Here is a 15,797-nt window from a genome sequence, read left to right as displayed (position 1 = left end):
CCCAGACGCCCAGTACTCCTCCTCGGTACCTGGAGGCTGGAGCAGAGCACGGAGAGAGGGGACAGAGCCTGGCGCGCGTGACGTCCGCGCGCGGCGAGCTGGGCACCGGGGCGCCATCCATCCATCGGATCCATCCCGAAAAGGGGCGCCTGCGCACCGTCACCACGGCCAGCTCCGGCGCCGACGCGACGCGCCTGCCGCCGCTGACGGCAATGACGTGCGCGCGCTGGCGCCAGACGAGGCACCTGGGGCACTGTGCCATTCCAGTTGCGGTCGCCGATCCTCTCCTCCGATCCAGCGGGGGCCCGGGGAGCGGAGAGCCGGACGACGGGCCGACGTGATCGGCCGCGACGCGCGCGCGCCTCCGCCTCGCCTCGGGAGGGCGGCGGCGCATGGCGCGGCGCGGCGCGGGCAATGATGGCGCCGGGACGGGCGGCGCGCGACGGCCGACGCCGACGCCGACGCGACGCAACTCACACTCGCGTCCCGTCCGTCCGGCAGTCCGCCCGGCGGGTGACCGGCCGACGGGACGGTTGGACTCGCTGGAGCACGGCTAGCTGCCCTGCCAGCATTTACGACGCTGCCTCCCGCTCCCGCAGTCCCGCGCGCAGCTCGCCGTCTCGTCCGGGGACAATGCAGTCAGCGCTGTGTTTAGTTCCAAAAATCAAAATTCTAAATTTTTTTCCCAACACCCGCATCGAGATTTAAATCTAGACAAAATAAAAAACGCATTGCGACTGCTACATGTAAATCGCGAGACGAATCTAATGAACCTAATTAGACTGTAATTAGACGCTAAATTAATACAGTAATGCTACAGTAAAAACCTCTAATGACTGATTAATTAGGCTCATTAGATTCGTCTCGCGATTTACAGACGAGTTCTGTAATTATTTTTGTGATTAGTCTACGTTTAGTACTTCAAATATAGAAAGATGTATTTTCAAAAACTTTACGAGAGGCAACTAAACACGGCCTGTGAAGGAAACCGCCAAATTAAAACTCCAAATTAAGCGTAATGGCCGTCATTTGAACACATCGGGCGCATTAACTTAATGACTTAATTTGGCGATCCTTTCTCAACCCACGGCCCGATCGAAACAACACCAGAAGTCCCACGCGAAGGCGGGCGCAAATGGTACAAGCACGACAAAATACTTGAAAATATACAAGGATGACAACCGATAACGAGAGTTTTACAAATTTAGTTCCAAACACAAGCTCACGTAATTTACATAAATTACATAATTTACAAACTTTACATAGCGTAGCCAAGCTCAAACGGAAAAGAAAACATACAACTACATTACTTCACTGGTTCCGTTCTAACACCACCGGTTAGACCGGTACGTCTCACCGGTCAGACCGGTCCACTGATCGGTCAGACCGGTCAAAACAAAACTGAGGGCTGCACACCCTGCCCTCAAGTGTGCAGCCCACCAAATCCCTAATTTAAGGGTCTCTATCCACCACTTCCCACCCCTCTGTATCTATGCGGATGAATTTGACGCAGCAGGGCAGAAATCAACGTCCGGGTGTCCTGTAACAAAAATTGGTGGCAACAAACCCTGAGCAACTAATACTCAGCAAGACTTACCTGACCAGTGGGTATAACTTAGTCCACATACCTAGACATGCGAGGCTTTTGGCTGGTGGTTAATTTTTGCAGAACAAGCACTAGAAGTAAGTCCTTATTTTTCCAAGTTTTAGCTTCCAATTATATCAATAAATTGACTAACCATCTATGAATTGCAAGGCTACAACAATCAAGGTGAGCAAACATTCATTAAATAATATCAGCCCTCATTGCATCTCATCTCATTCTTATTCCAATTCCTTTCTACGATGTGACCAAGAGATCAATGCCCTCATAACCGCGAAACACGGCGAATCGATTCGATTTAACCTTGCAAGGTGGACCTAACGAACACAGCACGCAAAAGCCCCGTCGGACCCCACGCACCGACTTTTCCCCTCCCCGCCTCGAACTACAGGAACCAGCCGAACGACATATGGTCAGCCGAGCTCAACGTGAGACCACCAAAAGTAAACATACGCATCCCCATTTCTCTGCGACTACTCGACTACCCCAAGAGTTGGTAGTGGGTTCCTGTACTTTCGAAGCAAAGCAGTACTCGGCTTACCGGTTTCGACTAACTCCTACTCCCGGCATGCGGTTAGTACAGTTCAATCCCCGATCAGCACAGCCGACAACAAAACGGTCCTTAATCAACACAGACGGGGCTACACCTTCCCCCATCCGGTCTCCCATCCCATACCTTCCATCTTGAATATAATAATTCATATATTGTAATATAAAGACATCCTATATCTCGCGAGTGACAGAATTATCACTCGACTTCTATCGAGCCCTATTAAGCATAGCAGTGCTAATGACCTATTCATACTAGTATAAGGCCCAGGAAAACCTAAGGATCATGCAACTAAGGTTTCAAACAATTCTTAAATCTAATGCACAATTATTAGAGACATATATAGGTGTCATAATTTGAAATAGTAGGATGTGCACCGGGGCTTGCCTTGAGTTTGCTGCTTAGCACTAGGGTGAGTTGGGCCTTGGGCCGACTCCTCGCGAGCCTCCTGCTGCGGGGCTTGCCCCTGGGGCTCCTGTGGCTCCGCAACCACTTCGTATACCACCTCCTCTGCCGCGGCTGCTACACGTATGCATATGATATGAGTTAATACAAATACGATTTTATAATTACAATTAACCATCGGCCGAGTACAACTACTAAGGATCTACCCCAATTGCTCTTGTCCACCCAAAAATACCCAAAAACCCGGAGTATCCGGACACCTGCTCGGAGTATCCGGACTCCCAAGTCCGGAGAATCCGGACCTAAACCCGAAATGTCTAAACCACCACAAACCCGGAGTATCCGAACCAATGGCCGGACTGTCCGGACCCCTACCGGTCAGACCGGTCCCTCCGGCCGGTCAGACCGGTCCTGCCCAGATCAAAACCTAGAATCCTTGGCGCGGCAAAAATCGCCCACAAATTCTAAAACCCTTCTAGGTACTAGTTCAGGGATACATTTGGACGTTTTTTACCAGAGGAAATCTCCTAAAACCTCCTAGGAAAAGAGATCGGCTGACACAAGCGTCATACCTTGAGTGAGCTCCTTTGTGCACAAGAACTTGAATCCCGGCCACCCCAGGGAGGAAATCGTGGGAAGGGTGATCCACCACGCCGATTTGATCCTTCCTTGGACTTGGAATCAAGTGGAAAGGGTGGATTGGTGGATTTGGACTTGGAGAGAGGGAGAGCTCGGGGTGGGAGCGTGAGGGAGCTGAGGGAGGTGGATGAACTGATGAGAAAGAGAGAGTGAGTGATTTAAATGTTGTGGGCCCAACCAGTTGAACCCAGTTCAACCGGTCAGACCGGTTGCCCCGACCGGTCAGACCGGTCCGGCTGAGCTGAGACCAAAAACTTTGGTTTTTTGAAGTTTGGTCGTATGGGTTTGTAACTAATGACTGTGCTTAATCCTAATTATCAGTGATTAACACCTGAGGTGTTACAATCCCTCCCCCTAAAAGAAATCTCATCCCGAGATTTAATGGAGAAGTTAAATTGAGAGGTAGGTAGGAAATTAGGTACCTTTGTAGGCTTGTAACAATTCCGGATATTTAGATTTAAGAAACTCTTCAGTTTCCCATGTGGCTTCTCGCTCGGAGTTGTTGCTCCATTGCACCTTATAGAATTTGTTGGTTTGATTTCGAGTAACTCGAGTCTTGAAGTCAGCAATTTTGACCGGGTGCTCTGGATAGACGAGATCCGTCTCCAACTGTAACTTCTCCATCTCAACAACATCAGTTGGAACTCGAAGACATTTTCTGAGCTGGGACACATGAAAGATATTGTGGACCGCCGACAAATGCGGGGGAAGTTCCACACGATATGCCACCGGCCCACAATGCTCAATGATAGGAAAATGCCCAACATAACGGGGTGCTAATTTGCCTCTCATGCCAAACCGCTGCACACCCTTCATTAGAGACACCCGAAGGTAAACATGATCACCAACTTAAAAAATCAGAGGCCAGCGCCTCTTATCTTCATAGCTCTTTTAGCGGGCCTGGGCAGTTTTCAAATTTGCTTGTATAAGGCGGACCTGGTCTTCTGCTTCGCCAACCAAATCAGGCCCAAAGAAATTCTGCTCACCAGCTTCTGATCAATTTAGTGGAGTCCTGCATCTCCGATCATACAAGGCTTCAAAGGGTGCCATTTTGATACTTTCTTGATAGCTATTATTGTAAGAAAATTCAGCGAGCAGCAGACACTCATCCCATTTCTTACTATATGAAAGTACACAGGCCCGCAGTATATCTTCCAGAATTTGATTAACTCTCTCAGTTTGACCATCTGTTTGAGGATGTTAAGCTGAACTGCGGATCAATCGTATGCCCAAAGCGGCATGGAATTGTTCCCAAAACCATGCAATGAATTGTGCACCACGATCTGAAATAATGGTTTTAGGAATCCCATGAAGACTCACAATACGGTCCAAGTATAGCTGGGCATACTGCCTTGCCGTATAGGAGGTCTTGACCGGAAGAAAATGAGCTTCCTTTGTAAATCGATCAACTATTACCCAAATAGAATCATACCCTTTAGAGGTGTTGGGTAGTCCGACAATAAAATCCATACTGATATCCTCCCATTTTCCTGATGGAATATTCAAAGGTTGAAGCATACTGGCGAGCTTCAAATGGCATGCTTTGACCCTTCTGCAGGTGTCACACTCGGACACATATTTAGCAATTTCTCGCTTCATCCTCGTCCACCAAAACCTCTGTTTCAAATCTTGGTACATTTTATTGCTGCCCGGGTGGATTGAGTATCTAGCAAGGTGAGCCTCATCAAGAATCTGCTCCCTAAGCTCCAAATCTTTAGGTACCACTAATCGATTCTTGAACCATAACACCCCCTCATTATCTTGATGAAAACACTGAACTCTGGGATCATTTTCACTGAGCCTCTGTCTAATCTTACCCATGCCCACATCACTTTTCTGAGCAGCAATAATCTGATCTCGAACTGTAGGGATAAGGGTAATATTAGCAATTGTGCCTTCAGATACAATGGCCAAATTCATCTTCTTCATTTCTTGGCACAAAGTTTCTTGCAGAACTGTAGCTGAGACATAGCTGCTACTCGCCTTGCGGCTCAGTGCATCGGCAACGACATTAGCCTTGCCGGGGTGATAATGAATCTCCAGATCATAGTCCTTGATCAATTCTAACCACCGTTTCTGGCGCAAATTTAGCTCACTCTGGGTAAAGATATACTTGAGACTCTTGTGGTCTGAGTATATATGCACCGGATTGCCCAGAAGGTAATGGCGCCAAATTTTTAAGGCACGCACCGCTGCTGTCAGCTCCAGATCATGGGTAGCATAATTCTCCTCATGCCTCCTGAGAGCTCTGGAAGCATAAGCAATTACCCTCTGATCTTGCATGAGTACACAGCCGAGACCCGTGCCTAATGAACTACAATAAATATCAAAGGGCCCAGGAATAACGGGCTGAGTCAAAACAAAAGTGAGAACGCAGCGAAAACTCGTACCTGATGCATCACAATATACATCAAAGGGCCGAGTAATATCCGGCTGAGCCAGGACAGGGGCAGATGTCAGAAGCTTTCTCCGGGTCTGAAAAGCCTGCTCACATTTGTCATCCCAATCAAATCTCACCCCTTTCTTGAGTAATTCAGTCATGGGTCTAGCAATTTTTGAAAAATCCGGTACAAATCGGCGATAATAACCTGCTAGCCCAAGGAAACTCCGGAGGTAGGCTAGCGCGAGCCTGCTAGGCTAGGCCATCAGTAATGGCAGCGACACCTTGGAAGAAGCCACAGGAGTTGTACAGTGGTGAACAGTGCGCAGTGCCATCCTCGCGTCAAGGCTCACAAGGACGAATTGCATGCTGCACCCACAGCTCCCCACTCTCGTGGCACTGCGCCACTGCCGTATTGCCACGAATGATCTTTTCGCAGGGAACCGTCCACGCTTATAGATTTCCAAATGGCAGGCCCGATGGGTGGCGCGAGCACGGCCCTATAAAGCACAACCCTAACCTGACCCTAGGCACGACTGATCGGGCCACGGGCTGGCCCGGCCTAATGTATCGTTAGTGTTTGGGCCGCCACCCCGGCTTATAGTGCCGGCCCGATAGCAGCTCGATAAAAAATATATACTCCCACCATCTACCAACACATGGCCCATTAAAACAGAAACTCTAGTCTTATCCTCTCTCATTCTACTCCACCCCCCTCTCTCTATCCAGTCGCCCGCCCACCTCGACGCCCGCCCTTTCTCCTCAACGGCGCAGGTCGCCTCTGCCCCCGCCCCTGCCCCTGGCTCACGCGCCTATGCCAGCCGCCCCTCCATGAACGTGCCCGCGCCCGCGCCGGCCACCGCCGCCTTCTCGCCGGGCGCCACCCTCCCTGGACGCGCACGGTGAGGTGGAGCCGCGCCAGCCACCGCCGCCGTCTTCTCACTGGGAGCCGGAGGCCGCCGCCGTCCCGCCCCCTCGGCCCCTCCTACACCGGCCGCTGCCCCTCCAGCCCTACCTCCTTCAAGCGGGGAGCGCACGGCTGCCTCCGCGGCGGAGCGGCGCCAACCTGCCTGTGCTACTGCCGCCCCTCACACCGGTGTAAGCATCTAGGCCCTCTAGGTATGTTTCGATGATTAATGACAACCATTATTGTGACTAATGAGTTTGTGCAGCTTAATGAAACATTATCGCTCATTTGGTCATATGTCAAAGAGGCCCCTCAATTTCATTATTCAAAAAGGCGATCTCGGTATTCAACTCAAGTATGTATCAAGACTAAGGATCTTTCTAGTCCTAAGTGTCGTAAGGTTGAGAAGGACACTTAGGTTAGTATAGGTTTTATAGTTTTGTAGAGGTCGCACTATTAAGAGGGGTTAAGGCTAAGTAACTTGAGCATGGACATGCTCAATCAAAAATGGATGCACACTATGGTCACTCAGGTTCTAAGAAGTTCAAATAAGTGGTTTTCAACTTATATCTCAAGAATATTTGGATTTCATTCAAGACTCAAATCAGAAAAGTCAAAATTAGAAAAAGTCTACACCGGTTTAACCGACGACTCTATTTTTCTATACGTCGGTTAAACGCAGTTATCAGAGTCTGGACAAGTACATACACCGGTTAAACCGACGATGTTTGAAATTAACATCGGTGCAGTTGTCCAGAACGTTGGTTTTCTAGGATGTTTTAAGTTATATTCACTGGTTAAACCGATGATATTTGAAATTAACGTTGGTGCAATTGTCCAGAGAGTTGGTTTTTCCAGGGATTTCAGAAGTTATACTCACCGGTTAAATCGACGATGGATTTGAGTTAATGTCGGTGCAGTTGTCCAGAGAGTTGGTTTTTCAGTTGATCAGTGGACAACTACACTCACTGGTTACACCGATGATACGTCGGTTAATCTGCCCGAGTTGTAACGGCTAGTTTTCCAAATGGGCAGTTTACATTCATCGGTTAAACCGACGTTGACTATTGGAGGGCCGTCGGATTAACCGGCGTTGCGTACTTTTCTGGCAGCTTTTCTCCAACGGCTCTATCCGCGTGAGCTGCCTATATATACCCCTCCAATGGGTCATTTTGAGCTCTCTTGACACCAGGCAACATTCATACACTCATACTATTGTTGAGAGCCACCTTGAGCTTCATCTTCCACATATTTGATCATTCAATCATTCAAGAAGCAAGACTAAGGACTTGAGTAGAGAGAAGCTTGTGTGCATCCGTTCTTGGTGATCGGTTCTTGCTCAAGTGAAGACCCTAGCTTGTTACTCTTGGTGATTGGCAGCACCTAGGTGATCTTGGTGATTGAGGTGTTTCTTCCGGAGCTTGCCAAGTTGATTGTGGGAGCCCGAAGAAGTTATGTACGTGGCTTGAGCTCCACCACGCCGGGATGGTGAACGGAGACTCTTAGTGAGCGCCCTAGTCTCGGTGACTTGGGAGGTGACAAGACTCTTAGTGAGTGTCACAACGTGGATTAGGGTTGTGTGCCAACACATCGACACCACGGGAAAAAATCCGGTCGTCTTTTGCCCACTCTTTACTTTCAAGCACTTACTTTCATGCAATTATTCATGTGCTTGACCTTAGAGATCATAACTTAGCTCTACCTTGCTTAATTTCATAACTTGTTATATCCTTTATAGCTTGTGTAGTTTGCTTAGTTAGCCGGTTGGTGAATTGAGCCTTACTAATATTGCATAGGTTAAGGTTGTTTTACTTTGTCTTAGAAATTTGAAAAAGGCCCAATTCACCCCCCCTCTTGGTCCATCGATCCTTACAATTGGTATCAGAGCCTCGTTGCTCATTTGGATCATTAGGCTTCACCGCCTAGAGCTATGGCCAAGATGGGTGATTCACCGCCTCACTTCATGGGCAAGAACTTTTCTTATTGGAAAGTTCGCATGGCCGCATATCTTGATGCGATTGCCCCCGAAGTGTGGTTAGCGACAAAAACCGGGTTCACCGGAAATCCCACTCCCGAACAATTAAAGTGGAATGCTAAGGCTAGAAATGCAATTTTCGAAGCTATTAGTGAGGAAGTCTTTGCTAGAATTAATGGCATGGACTTGGCAAGTGATATTTGGAAAGAGCTCATTGAAATTCATGAAGGCTCCACAAAAAGTTCGTGAGCAAAAATATCACTTGTTTAGAGCTAAGTATGATTCTTTTAAAATGCTAGCTCATGAAAATTGCAATGATATGTATTCTCGCTTGAATGTCATTGTCAAGGACATTAATGCTCTTGAAGTATCTAAAATTGACAGTGGCTCCATTAACCGCAAGATTCTCATGCTCCTTCCGAAGTCCAAGTACAACATCATCAATGCTATGCTTCAAAAGGAGAATCTTGATACGATGGAAGTGGGAGAGCTTGTTTGCAAAATTCGCGCTCATGAAATGGGTATCCTTGGTATGTACGAAGAGCCAACTACAAGTAAAACAATCGCTCTCAAAACCAAGGCCAACAGCACCGCAAGCTCAAGATGATCAAGCAAGAATCAAGCTCAAGCAATGAAGAGGATGATCATCATGAAAGCTCATCTGATGATGAAGATGATGGAGAACTTGCTCTTATGATGAGAAAATTCACCCACTTGAGTGACAAGATCAACAAGAAGGGTTACAACTTTAACCCTAAGAGAAGAATGTTCCGGCCAAGGGAAGATGTCAAGAACAAAACATGCTACAATTGTGAAGAAAAATGTCACATCTCTCCCGATTGCACCAAGCCGGACAAGAGAAAGAAGGACAACAAGAGCAAACATCGCCCTGATTCAAGCGATGATGATGAAGATGAAAAGAAGAACAAGAACAAGAAACTTGGGAAGAAAAAGAGCAATGACAAGAAGATCAAGCTCTTCCCAAAGAAGAAAGGCCACACCAAGAGAAGTTTCTTGGTGGAGAAACAAGAATGGGTGACCGATGTCTCATCAAGTGAAGATTCAAGTGATGAAGAAGACATCGTCAATATCGCTCTCACCAATGGAGAACCATCGCTACCTCCACCTCCCATGTGCCTCCTGGGCAAAGGTAACTCTAAGGTATGTGAGAGTGAAGATGATAGTGATGATGAGCTTGACCCTAATGAGTTTACTAACCTCATTAATGAGTATACATCCGTTATCAAGAGGGAAAAGGGCAAAGTCAAGCTTCTTGAGAGCACTCATGCCAAGTTAGAGCTTGACCACTCCGATTTGCTTGGCAAGTATAATGATTTGCTCAAAAAGCACAATGAATCACTTGTACTTGCTAAGCAAGTTGAAGAGAGCCACAAAAAGCTTAAACAAGAGCATAGGGTGTTGGCTCACGAATATCAAGAACTTGAATTTGCCTATGAAGCAATTGACCCGAGTCTTGAGAACTCTATCAATGAAAATGTTGAAAAGGTCAATGCTTCTACTTCATGTGATGACCTACTCATTAATGAAGATGCTACTAGTGTTTTGCCCAAGCTTACACCTTCTAGGGAAAACGAATTGATGGATCAAGTAGCAAACCTCAAGACTAGTGTGGAGAAGCTATCACGAGGAGAATACATCCACAAGGAAATTCTCTTCAACAATGCTCGTGACTATGGCAAGAGAGGTCTTGGTTCATTTCCGGAGCCAAATCAAGGCACTACTCCATCTCCGGAGATCAAGACTAGCTTCATAAAAGAAGTTTGATCATATTGCCAACATTGCCAAGTCACCGGGCACCACACTAGGTAGTGTCCCTTGCCATCACGTCATTTCCCTACTTTACCTAAGAATTACTCATCTATGCATCAAAATAACCATTTTCTTTTGAGTAAGGTAAAGGGCAAGGTGAAGGCCAAATTCATTGGCAAAATCACAAAGGAAGCAAAGAAGAAGCTCCCCAAGCAACTTTGGGTCCCCAAAGCACTTGTCACACATGTGCAAGGCCCAAAACTCGCTTGGGTTCCAAAAACTCAAAATTGATTCTCATGTGTGTAGGTGAACTACAAAGCCGGTGGAAAATATTGGGTACTTGATAGTGGTTGCTCTCAACACATGACCGACAATGATAGCATGTTCACTTCTCTTGAAGACCCATTTCGTAATGAACAACTTCATGTAACACCCTGATCTACGGTAAATTTACATTTATATCAGATTAATATATTAGTTTAGATGCACATTCTCACTGCGACCTTCCATAGAACAATTGGGTACTTTTCTGTTCATACAAAAAGTAGATTTGGGTACTTTTTCCACATAATACTCATATTTCATTGCTCAACCAACGGAACAATTTTACAGAAAATAAAAATTTTGCACAAGGAAGCTAACTAACAATTTTGGATAACAAGGAACCATTTTAAGGAGAACAAGCAATTATTTTGGAACAATCGGTGTTTTAGTGAAACAATTTCTTGCGAACGAAAGTCGGATCATTTTACAGTTTAAATTGAAAGGCAGGTTTGGCCGCGTACTAATTTACCGTGGTTGGGGCGTGTGGATGAACAAGAGTGAGGAGTAGTAGTTATATATGATAAGTTCTAATAACTGATAATCTGATACATGTATGGCACTGATCAAGAAAACAGTCAAACCATAACAGTAGACTTTCTAGTAGAACTAGTTGGATGCTTAGAGAATATGTAGAGCTCACGGAGCAACGTTGGCGAGCAGCTCGTTGAGAAGAGACGGGCAGCTGCTCGTCAGATGCTGAAACCCATCGCTACCGATGATCGCCTTCAGATTGCCCGGAGACCTGAGAAAACTGAAGCACGCTTTCTTGAGCCCTCTGCAGCCATGCTGCTCGGCAAGGGCCAGCGTAGTCGCCGCCGTATCAGTGCTGATGTAGCTGCAGAGCTTGTCCTCGCAGATGAGCTTCAGCCTCTCCAGGCCGTACCTGTCCGCCGCGACGAGCACATGCTGCGCCATGACTGCCGCGTCGCCAGTGTCCGCCGCCTCCGGCAGCGAGTCGGTGTAGATGTAGTGGAGCATGGCGCCGAACACCCCTGGCTCCATGTCGTCGATCTGGATGGGGCGGCCCGTCGTGCGCTCCTCCCTCATCGGGCCGAAGAGCTCCGCCGTGAACACCGGGGACCGGGCGGCGAGCACGAGCCGGTGCGCGTCGAAGGTCTCCCCGCCGACCCGGAACGTGACGTCGGATTCTGCGCCGGACGAGAGGAGACGGCCGAGGTGCTGGTGCAGGTCCGACGGCGGCACGGCGACGAACTGTGTGGTGTCCTCTGCTCGGAACTCCTTGGAGACGATGATATCGAACCTGATTGCAAAACAGTTATCTTTCAGATAAGCTGATTCCTCTAGAGTCTTCTTCTCGATGAACCTTTTACATCCCCATTGTTGGCGTGTCGAGAGCGTGGCTATAGCGCCCCAATTAGTGCAATGCGATGGGACTGGTTCTCCCATCTCGTCGAGTAGACTTAATTTTAAGCTTGCCTTCACGCTGGTAGCATCTGAATGTTGGAGTTGCAGATAGAACGATATCCAGCCAGCGTTATCCGAGCCGTAACCATCCGGGTAGTATCTGATAAACCACCGATGGCCTCCCACATCGAATGTGCTGGATTGGATGAACTCGCCACCGCCGAGTCCCTTGGTCCGGGAGTACCCCTCGATGTTGAGCACGTGTGACCCGGTCACGGCCTCCGCCACAATGGCCGACGCACTCTTCATCACCTCGCCGCCGCCTCCCGGCTAGGAGCTTGGGTGGTCTTGTGGACGACGCAGCAAATTAGAGCAGGGTGAAGAAGGAGGATTTGTAGGCGAGACGACGGAACAGATGGGGAAAGCTTCGGAGGGGAACGGAACGGTCGTGCCCACGAGGAGACTGCGCGGCGGCGATCCGCGCGCTAATCAGAGGAGGAGACCGTGGGGAAGACAAGTTCGGAGGAGACTATACTACTCAAGATGGTAATGAGCACCGAAACCGAGTACCCAACGGGTTTTATTCTGTATGGAACAATTTTTCTATCCGTCGATATGTTATTGGGCAAAATTCTATACCCATCGGGTATGACTGGTATGGGTACTGATGTGTACTACCCATACCCGCAGACAAAAACAAACCATCCTAAAAACCTAACTCATTTGAGTCCATATAGCCTATGAATTTGGCCCAAATGCTCCTAGTATATATATTGTTGAACCTCTGAACCCTCTTCCTAATCCCCACTCTCCCCTTCCAGTCCCAGCCGCCGGCCGCCGCAAACAGCCTCGCGGTCGCGGCCTCGCGCGGTCGAACCTCCCTCGCCCCTCACGGCAGCGCGTTACTTCTTCCGTGGCCGCGCCTCCTCCCTCCAGCAGCAGAGCGCGCGCCCTAGGCTCCCAGCCGCCGCCCGCATCACACACGCAGGCACGCAGCGCGGCAGCGCCTCGCGGCCTCGCCCTCATGGCCGACTGCGGCTGGACAGGAACCTCCAGCTCCCGTCGCCGCTCGTTTGTGAGCTGGCCTCAAGGCCCCCTCACGGGGAATCAAAGGATGCAAGAATTGGTTGAAGTACATGTGCTTCCTTTTGATGTCTTATCTATTAATTGTATTTTTGAACTTGTAAGCGTCTCTCTTTAATTCATGGTAGATCAATGAAGCTTGGAATGACTTATTTTTCATGTGAATGTCTCATATTTATATGTGATTGTCAAGTATGTTTTCGGGTGCGGCTTACCCGTCGGGTACGAATTACCTGCCATGTACGGGTATGGAAGTATTTTTATACCCGTGTGCAGGTGCGGGTAACCCGACGGGTAAAATTTTGTCCTGGTGGGTACAAGTATGGGTGGCTACTACCCGTCGGGTATGTACCCATTGCCATCTTGATATACTACACATGGCCAGATAGGCCACGCTAAGATGGCGTCGATCAAGTCGTCGAGGACAATGGCGAGTCAAGTAGGCGGTCCCTGAACGACTCGAAGGAGGCTTTGTGAGAGGTCGGACACGCGTCGACATCGGTGGTTTGGCCGGTTTGGCCTCAAAACCAGATAGTTAGTCACGTCGTGTGTGGCGTGCGAGAGGGTTTGACCGGATTGGCCTCAAAACCAGGCGGAGGCAGGTTTGCCGGTTTAGGCCTCAAATTAAAACAAGGGCACGCCCGGTGCGGGCGGATGGCGGTTGCGAAGGGCACGTGGCATCACCGCGAAGCTTGCGTCGACGCGAAGCGAAGTTGTGAAGGCCGTCCGGTAGTGTCCAGTAAAAAGTTGGATGGTTTTAGCCCTAGAGGGTATATATATAAGAAAATTCCTTCTACACTCGCTTGTAGCTACTCCCATGTGTGTATCTCATGTTATATGACATATCTGATCCAACGAAAAGCATGTATGTGGAGTATGTGTTCATACTAGAATATCTATGATGATATATATATATTGGGTAAGTGACCATACATTGAGTATATGGACATACTTATTTTATAAACTAATACTAAGGTATAATCATAGTATATTTAAAAAATAGGGCTGATTTTGAAAATTTTCATGTATATACCTTTGAAGTATCTTAGAATAAGTATATGAACATACTCAAAGTGATAAATGAGTATGCAGACATATACATGATTGTATACTGGTGATGAGAGTAGCTACACACGAGTGTAGAAAAAACTCATCATATATATATATAACTACTTGCAGTGTGTTGAATATTATTCAACACACCGGCGGCTCCGTCCACAACTTCGGCGAGTAAATATGCATTCGATATTTACTACCCCACCAACACATACCGCATTCAACGCAATTAAAAGCAATACCGTGATCACCCACACATGCAAACCAAAGCTGTGAAAATCTAGACCATAATTTTACGATCCAAAGATCAACCTTTTACGGTGGTGTGGTGGGATTGGTTTTTTGGATAAAAGATTCCGGAATGGTTCAGAACGCATGGAAAGCACACCATTGATTGCTACTTATTAATGGCAAATAATATAGGCATAATTACCATATTTATTATGGTTATTTTGCTCTATAATTGGTGGCAATTAATTATCTTAATTTTGTTTACCTTAATACTCTCCTCACTCGTCAAAACTGCTATGTAACAATGCATGGATTAGGACAGCAACCGTAAATATTTTAGTAGAACCGTAAAATGCCAATGGTGCAGATATATAAACAAAGGGCAATCACCGTATGTTTCGTTCTGCATACACCGCCACCATCCCTTCTCTTGTTCTTTTCACGAGCCACTCCATCACGACGGCGTCGGCAAGCACTAGTGGTGGAGCATGCGGAGGTTGCAGCCTGACCTACCCAGCCATGGTGCGTGTAGGCAGTAACCCAGGTGTGAGTTCAGGCGCCACCTCCCTCCCCCTTCCTCCGGCCCCGCCATATTCAACCCAAAGCTACATTCGATGAACACACAGGCCATGGTTTCTAATTCACCGGCCGGAGGCCCACAAACAATTGCTCCCACACACATGTATCCCTCACGCGCATTGGAATTGACTGCCCTAGGCATCCTTGCTGTTCTTGGATATTTTTAGGCAATGCTTTCCGTGAAGGAATTGCTAGCCTTTTCTAGGTAATACGAGCTGTGAAGATTTAATCTACTCATGTAATAGTTAAAAATTACCGCAACCACTACATCTATTTACTATCGTTCTAGAGCATTCATTATTTTTTAGGGTCTTGAAAACACCAATTTACTGATTACAACCGATTATATGTTTGGAGTAATATATAACTTCATTAGTGTCTCGATTGCTGATATTTTTTGTTGGCCAAAGTAAATTGTATATCAGCCTGACCTTTTGTTTCTAATGTCGTGCAGATAACCTTGCATACCTTGTGTTCGAGAAGCTTCAAGCTAGAAGGATGCAGGGACATATGCATGCATGGATATTTATTCGCTTTCTTTTGTTCCTGGAAAAAGTTTTGTCAAGTTTTGTTCATATGTGTATGTGGAAATATCTAGGAGTAATTATTTGTTGTATAAATATTACTTGTTACTACATTTAAAATTACTCCTCGAAAATTACTCCATTTGAGGGAAAAAGGTGTAAGTACTCCTTGTTTCGCATAGAAAATTACTCTGCTTCCAAACTAAGTCTTATTCCGAAGTCTAATTACTTCTCTCCTTCAATTATATAGTCCATTCACTAAATGAAATAAAATTGAGTTAGATTAATTACTCCATGTATAACTAGTTTTGTATGAATACTTACTCCAGGCATCTTTTACAATCTACTCCTTTTCCCCATGACCAACTTTTACAAATTATTCACTGTTTCACTCATTACGGTTTAA

At 47.1% G+C, this 15,797-nt stretch overlaps 1 protein-coding gene across 1 annotated transcript; it reads right to left on the bottom strand.

The window, feature by feature from the left end:
- Nucleotides 1-11,165: 11,165 nt before the first annotated feature.
- On the bottom strand, nucleotides 11,166-12,227 carry LOC120645857 (BTB/POZ and MATH domain-containing protein 1-like). The gene has a single exon (XM_039922583.1). It carries the CDS (start codon nucleotides 12,225-12,227, stop codon nucleotides 11,190-11,192), a length of 1,038 nt encoding a protein of 345 aa, XP_039778517.1. The 3' UTR covers nucleotides 11,166-11,189.
- Between the last annotated feature and the right edge of the window lie 3,570 nt (nucleotides 12,228-15,797).

Source organism: Panicum virgatum, chromosome 8K (genome assembly GCF_016808335.1).
Source record: "Panicum virgatum strain AP13 chromosome 8K, P.virgatum_v5, whole genome shotgun sequence".
NCBI lineage: Eukaryota > Viridiplantae > Streptophyta > Magnoliopsida > Poales > Poaceae > Panicum > Panicum virgatum.
Note: the sequence above shows the minus strand (reverse complement) of the source record. Positions and strands in the feature narration are given on the sequence as shown.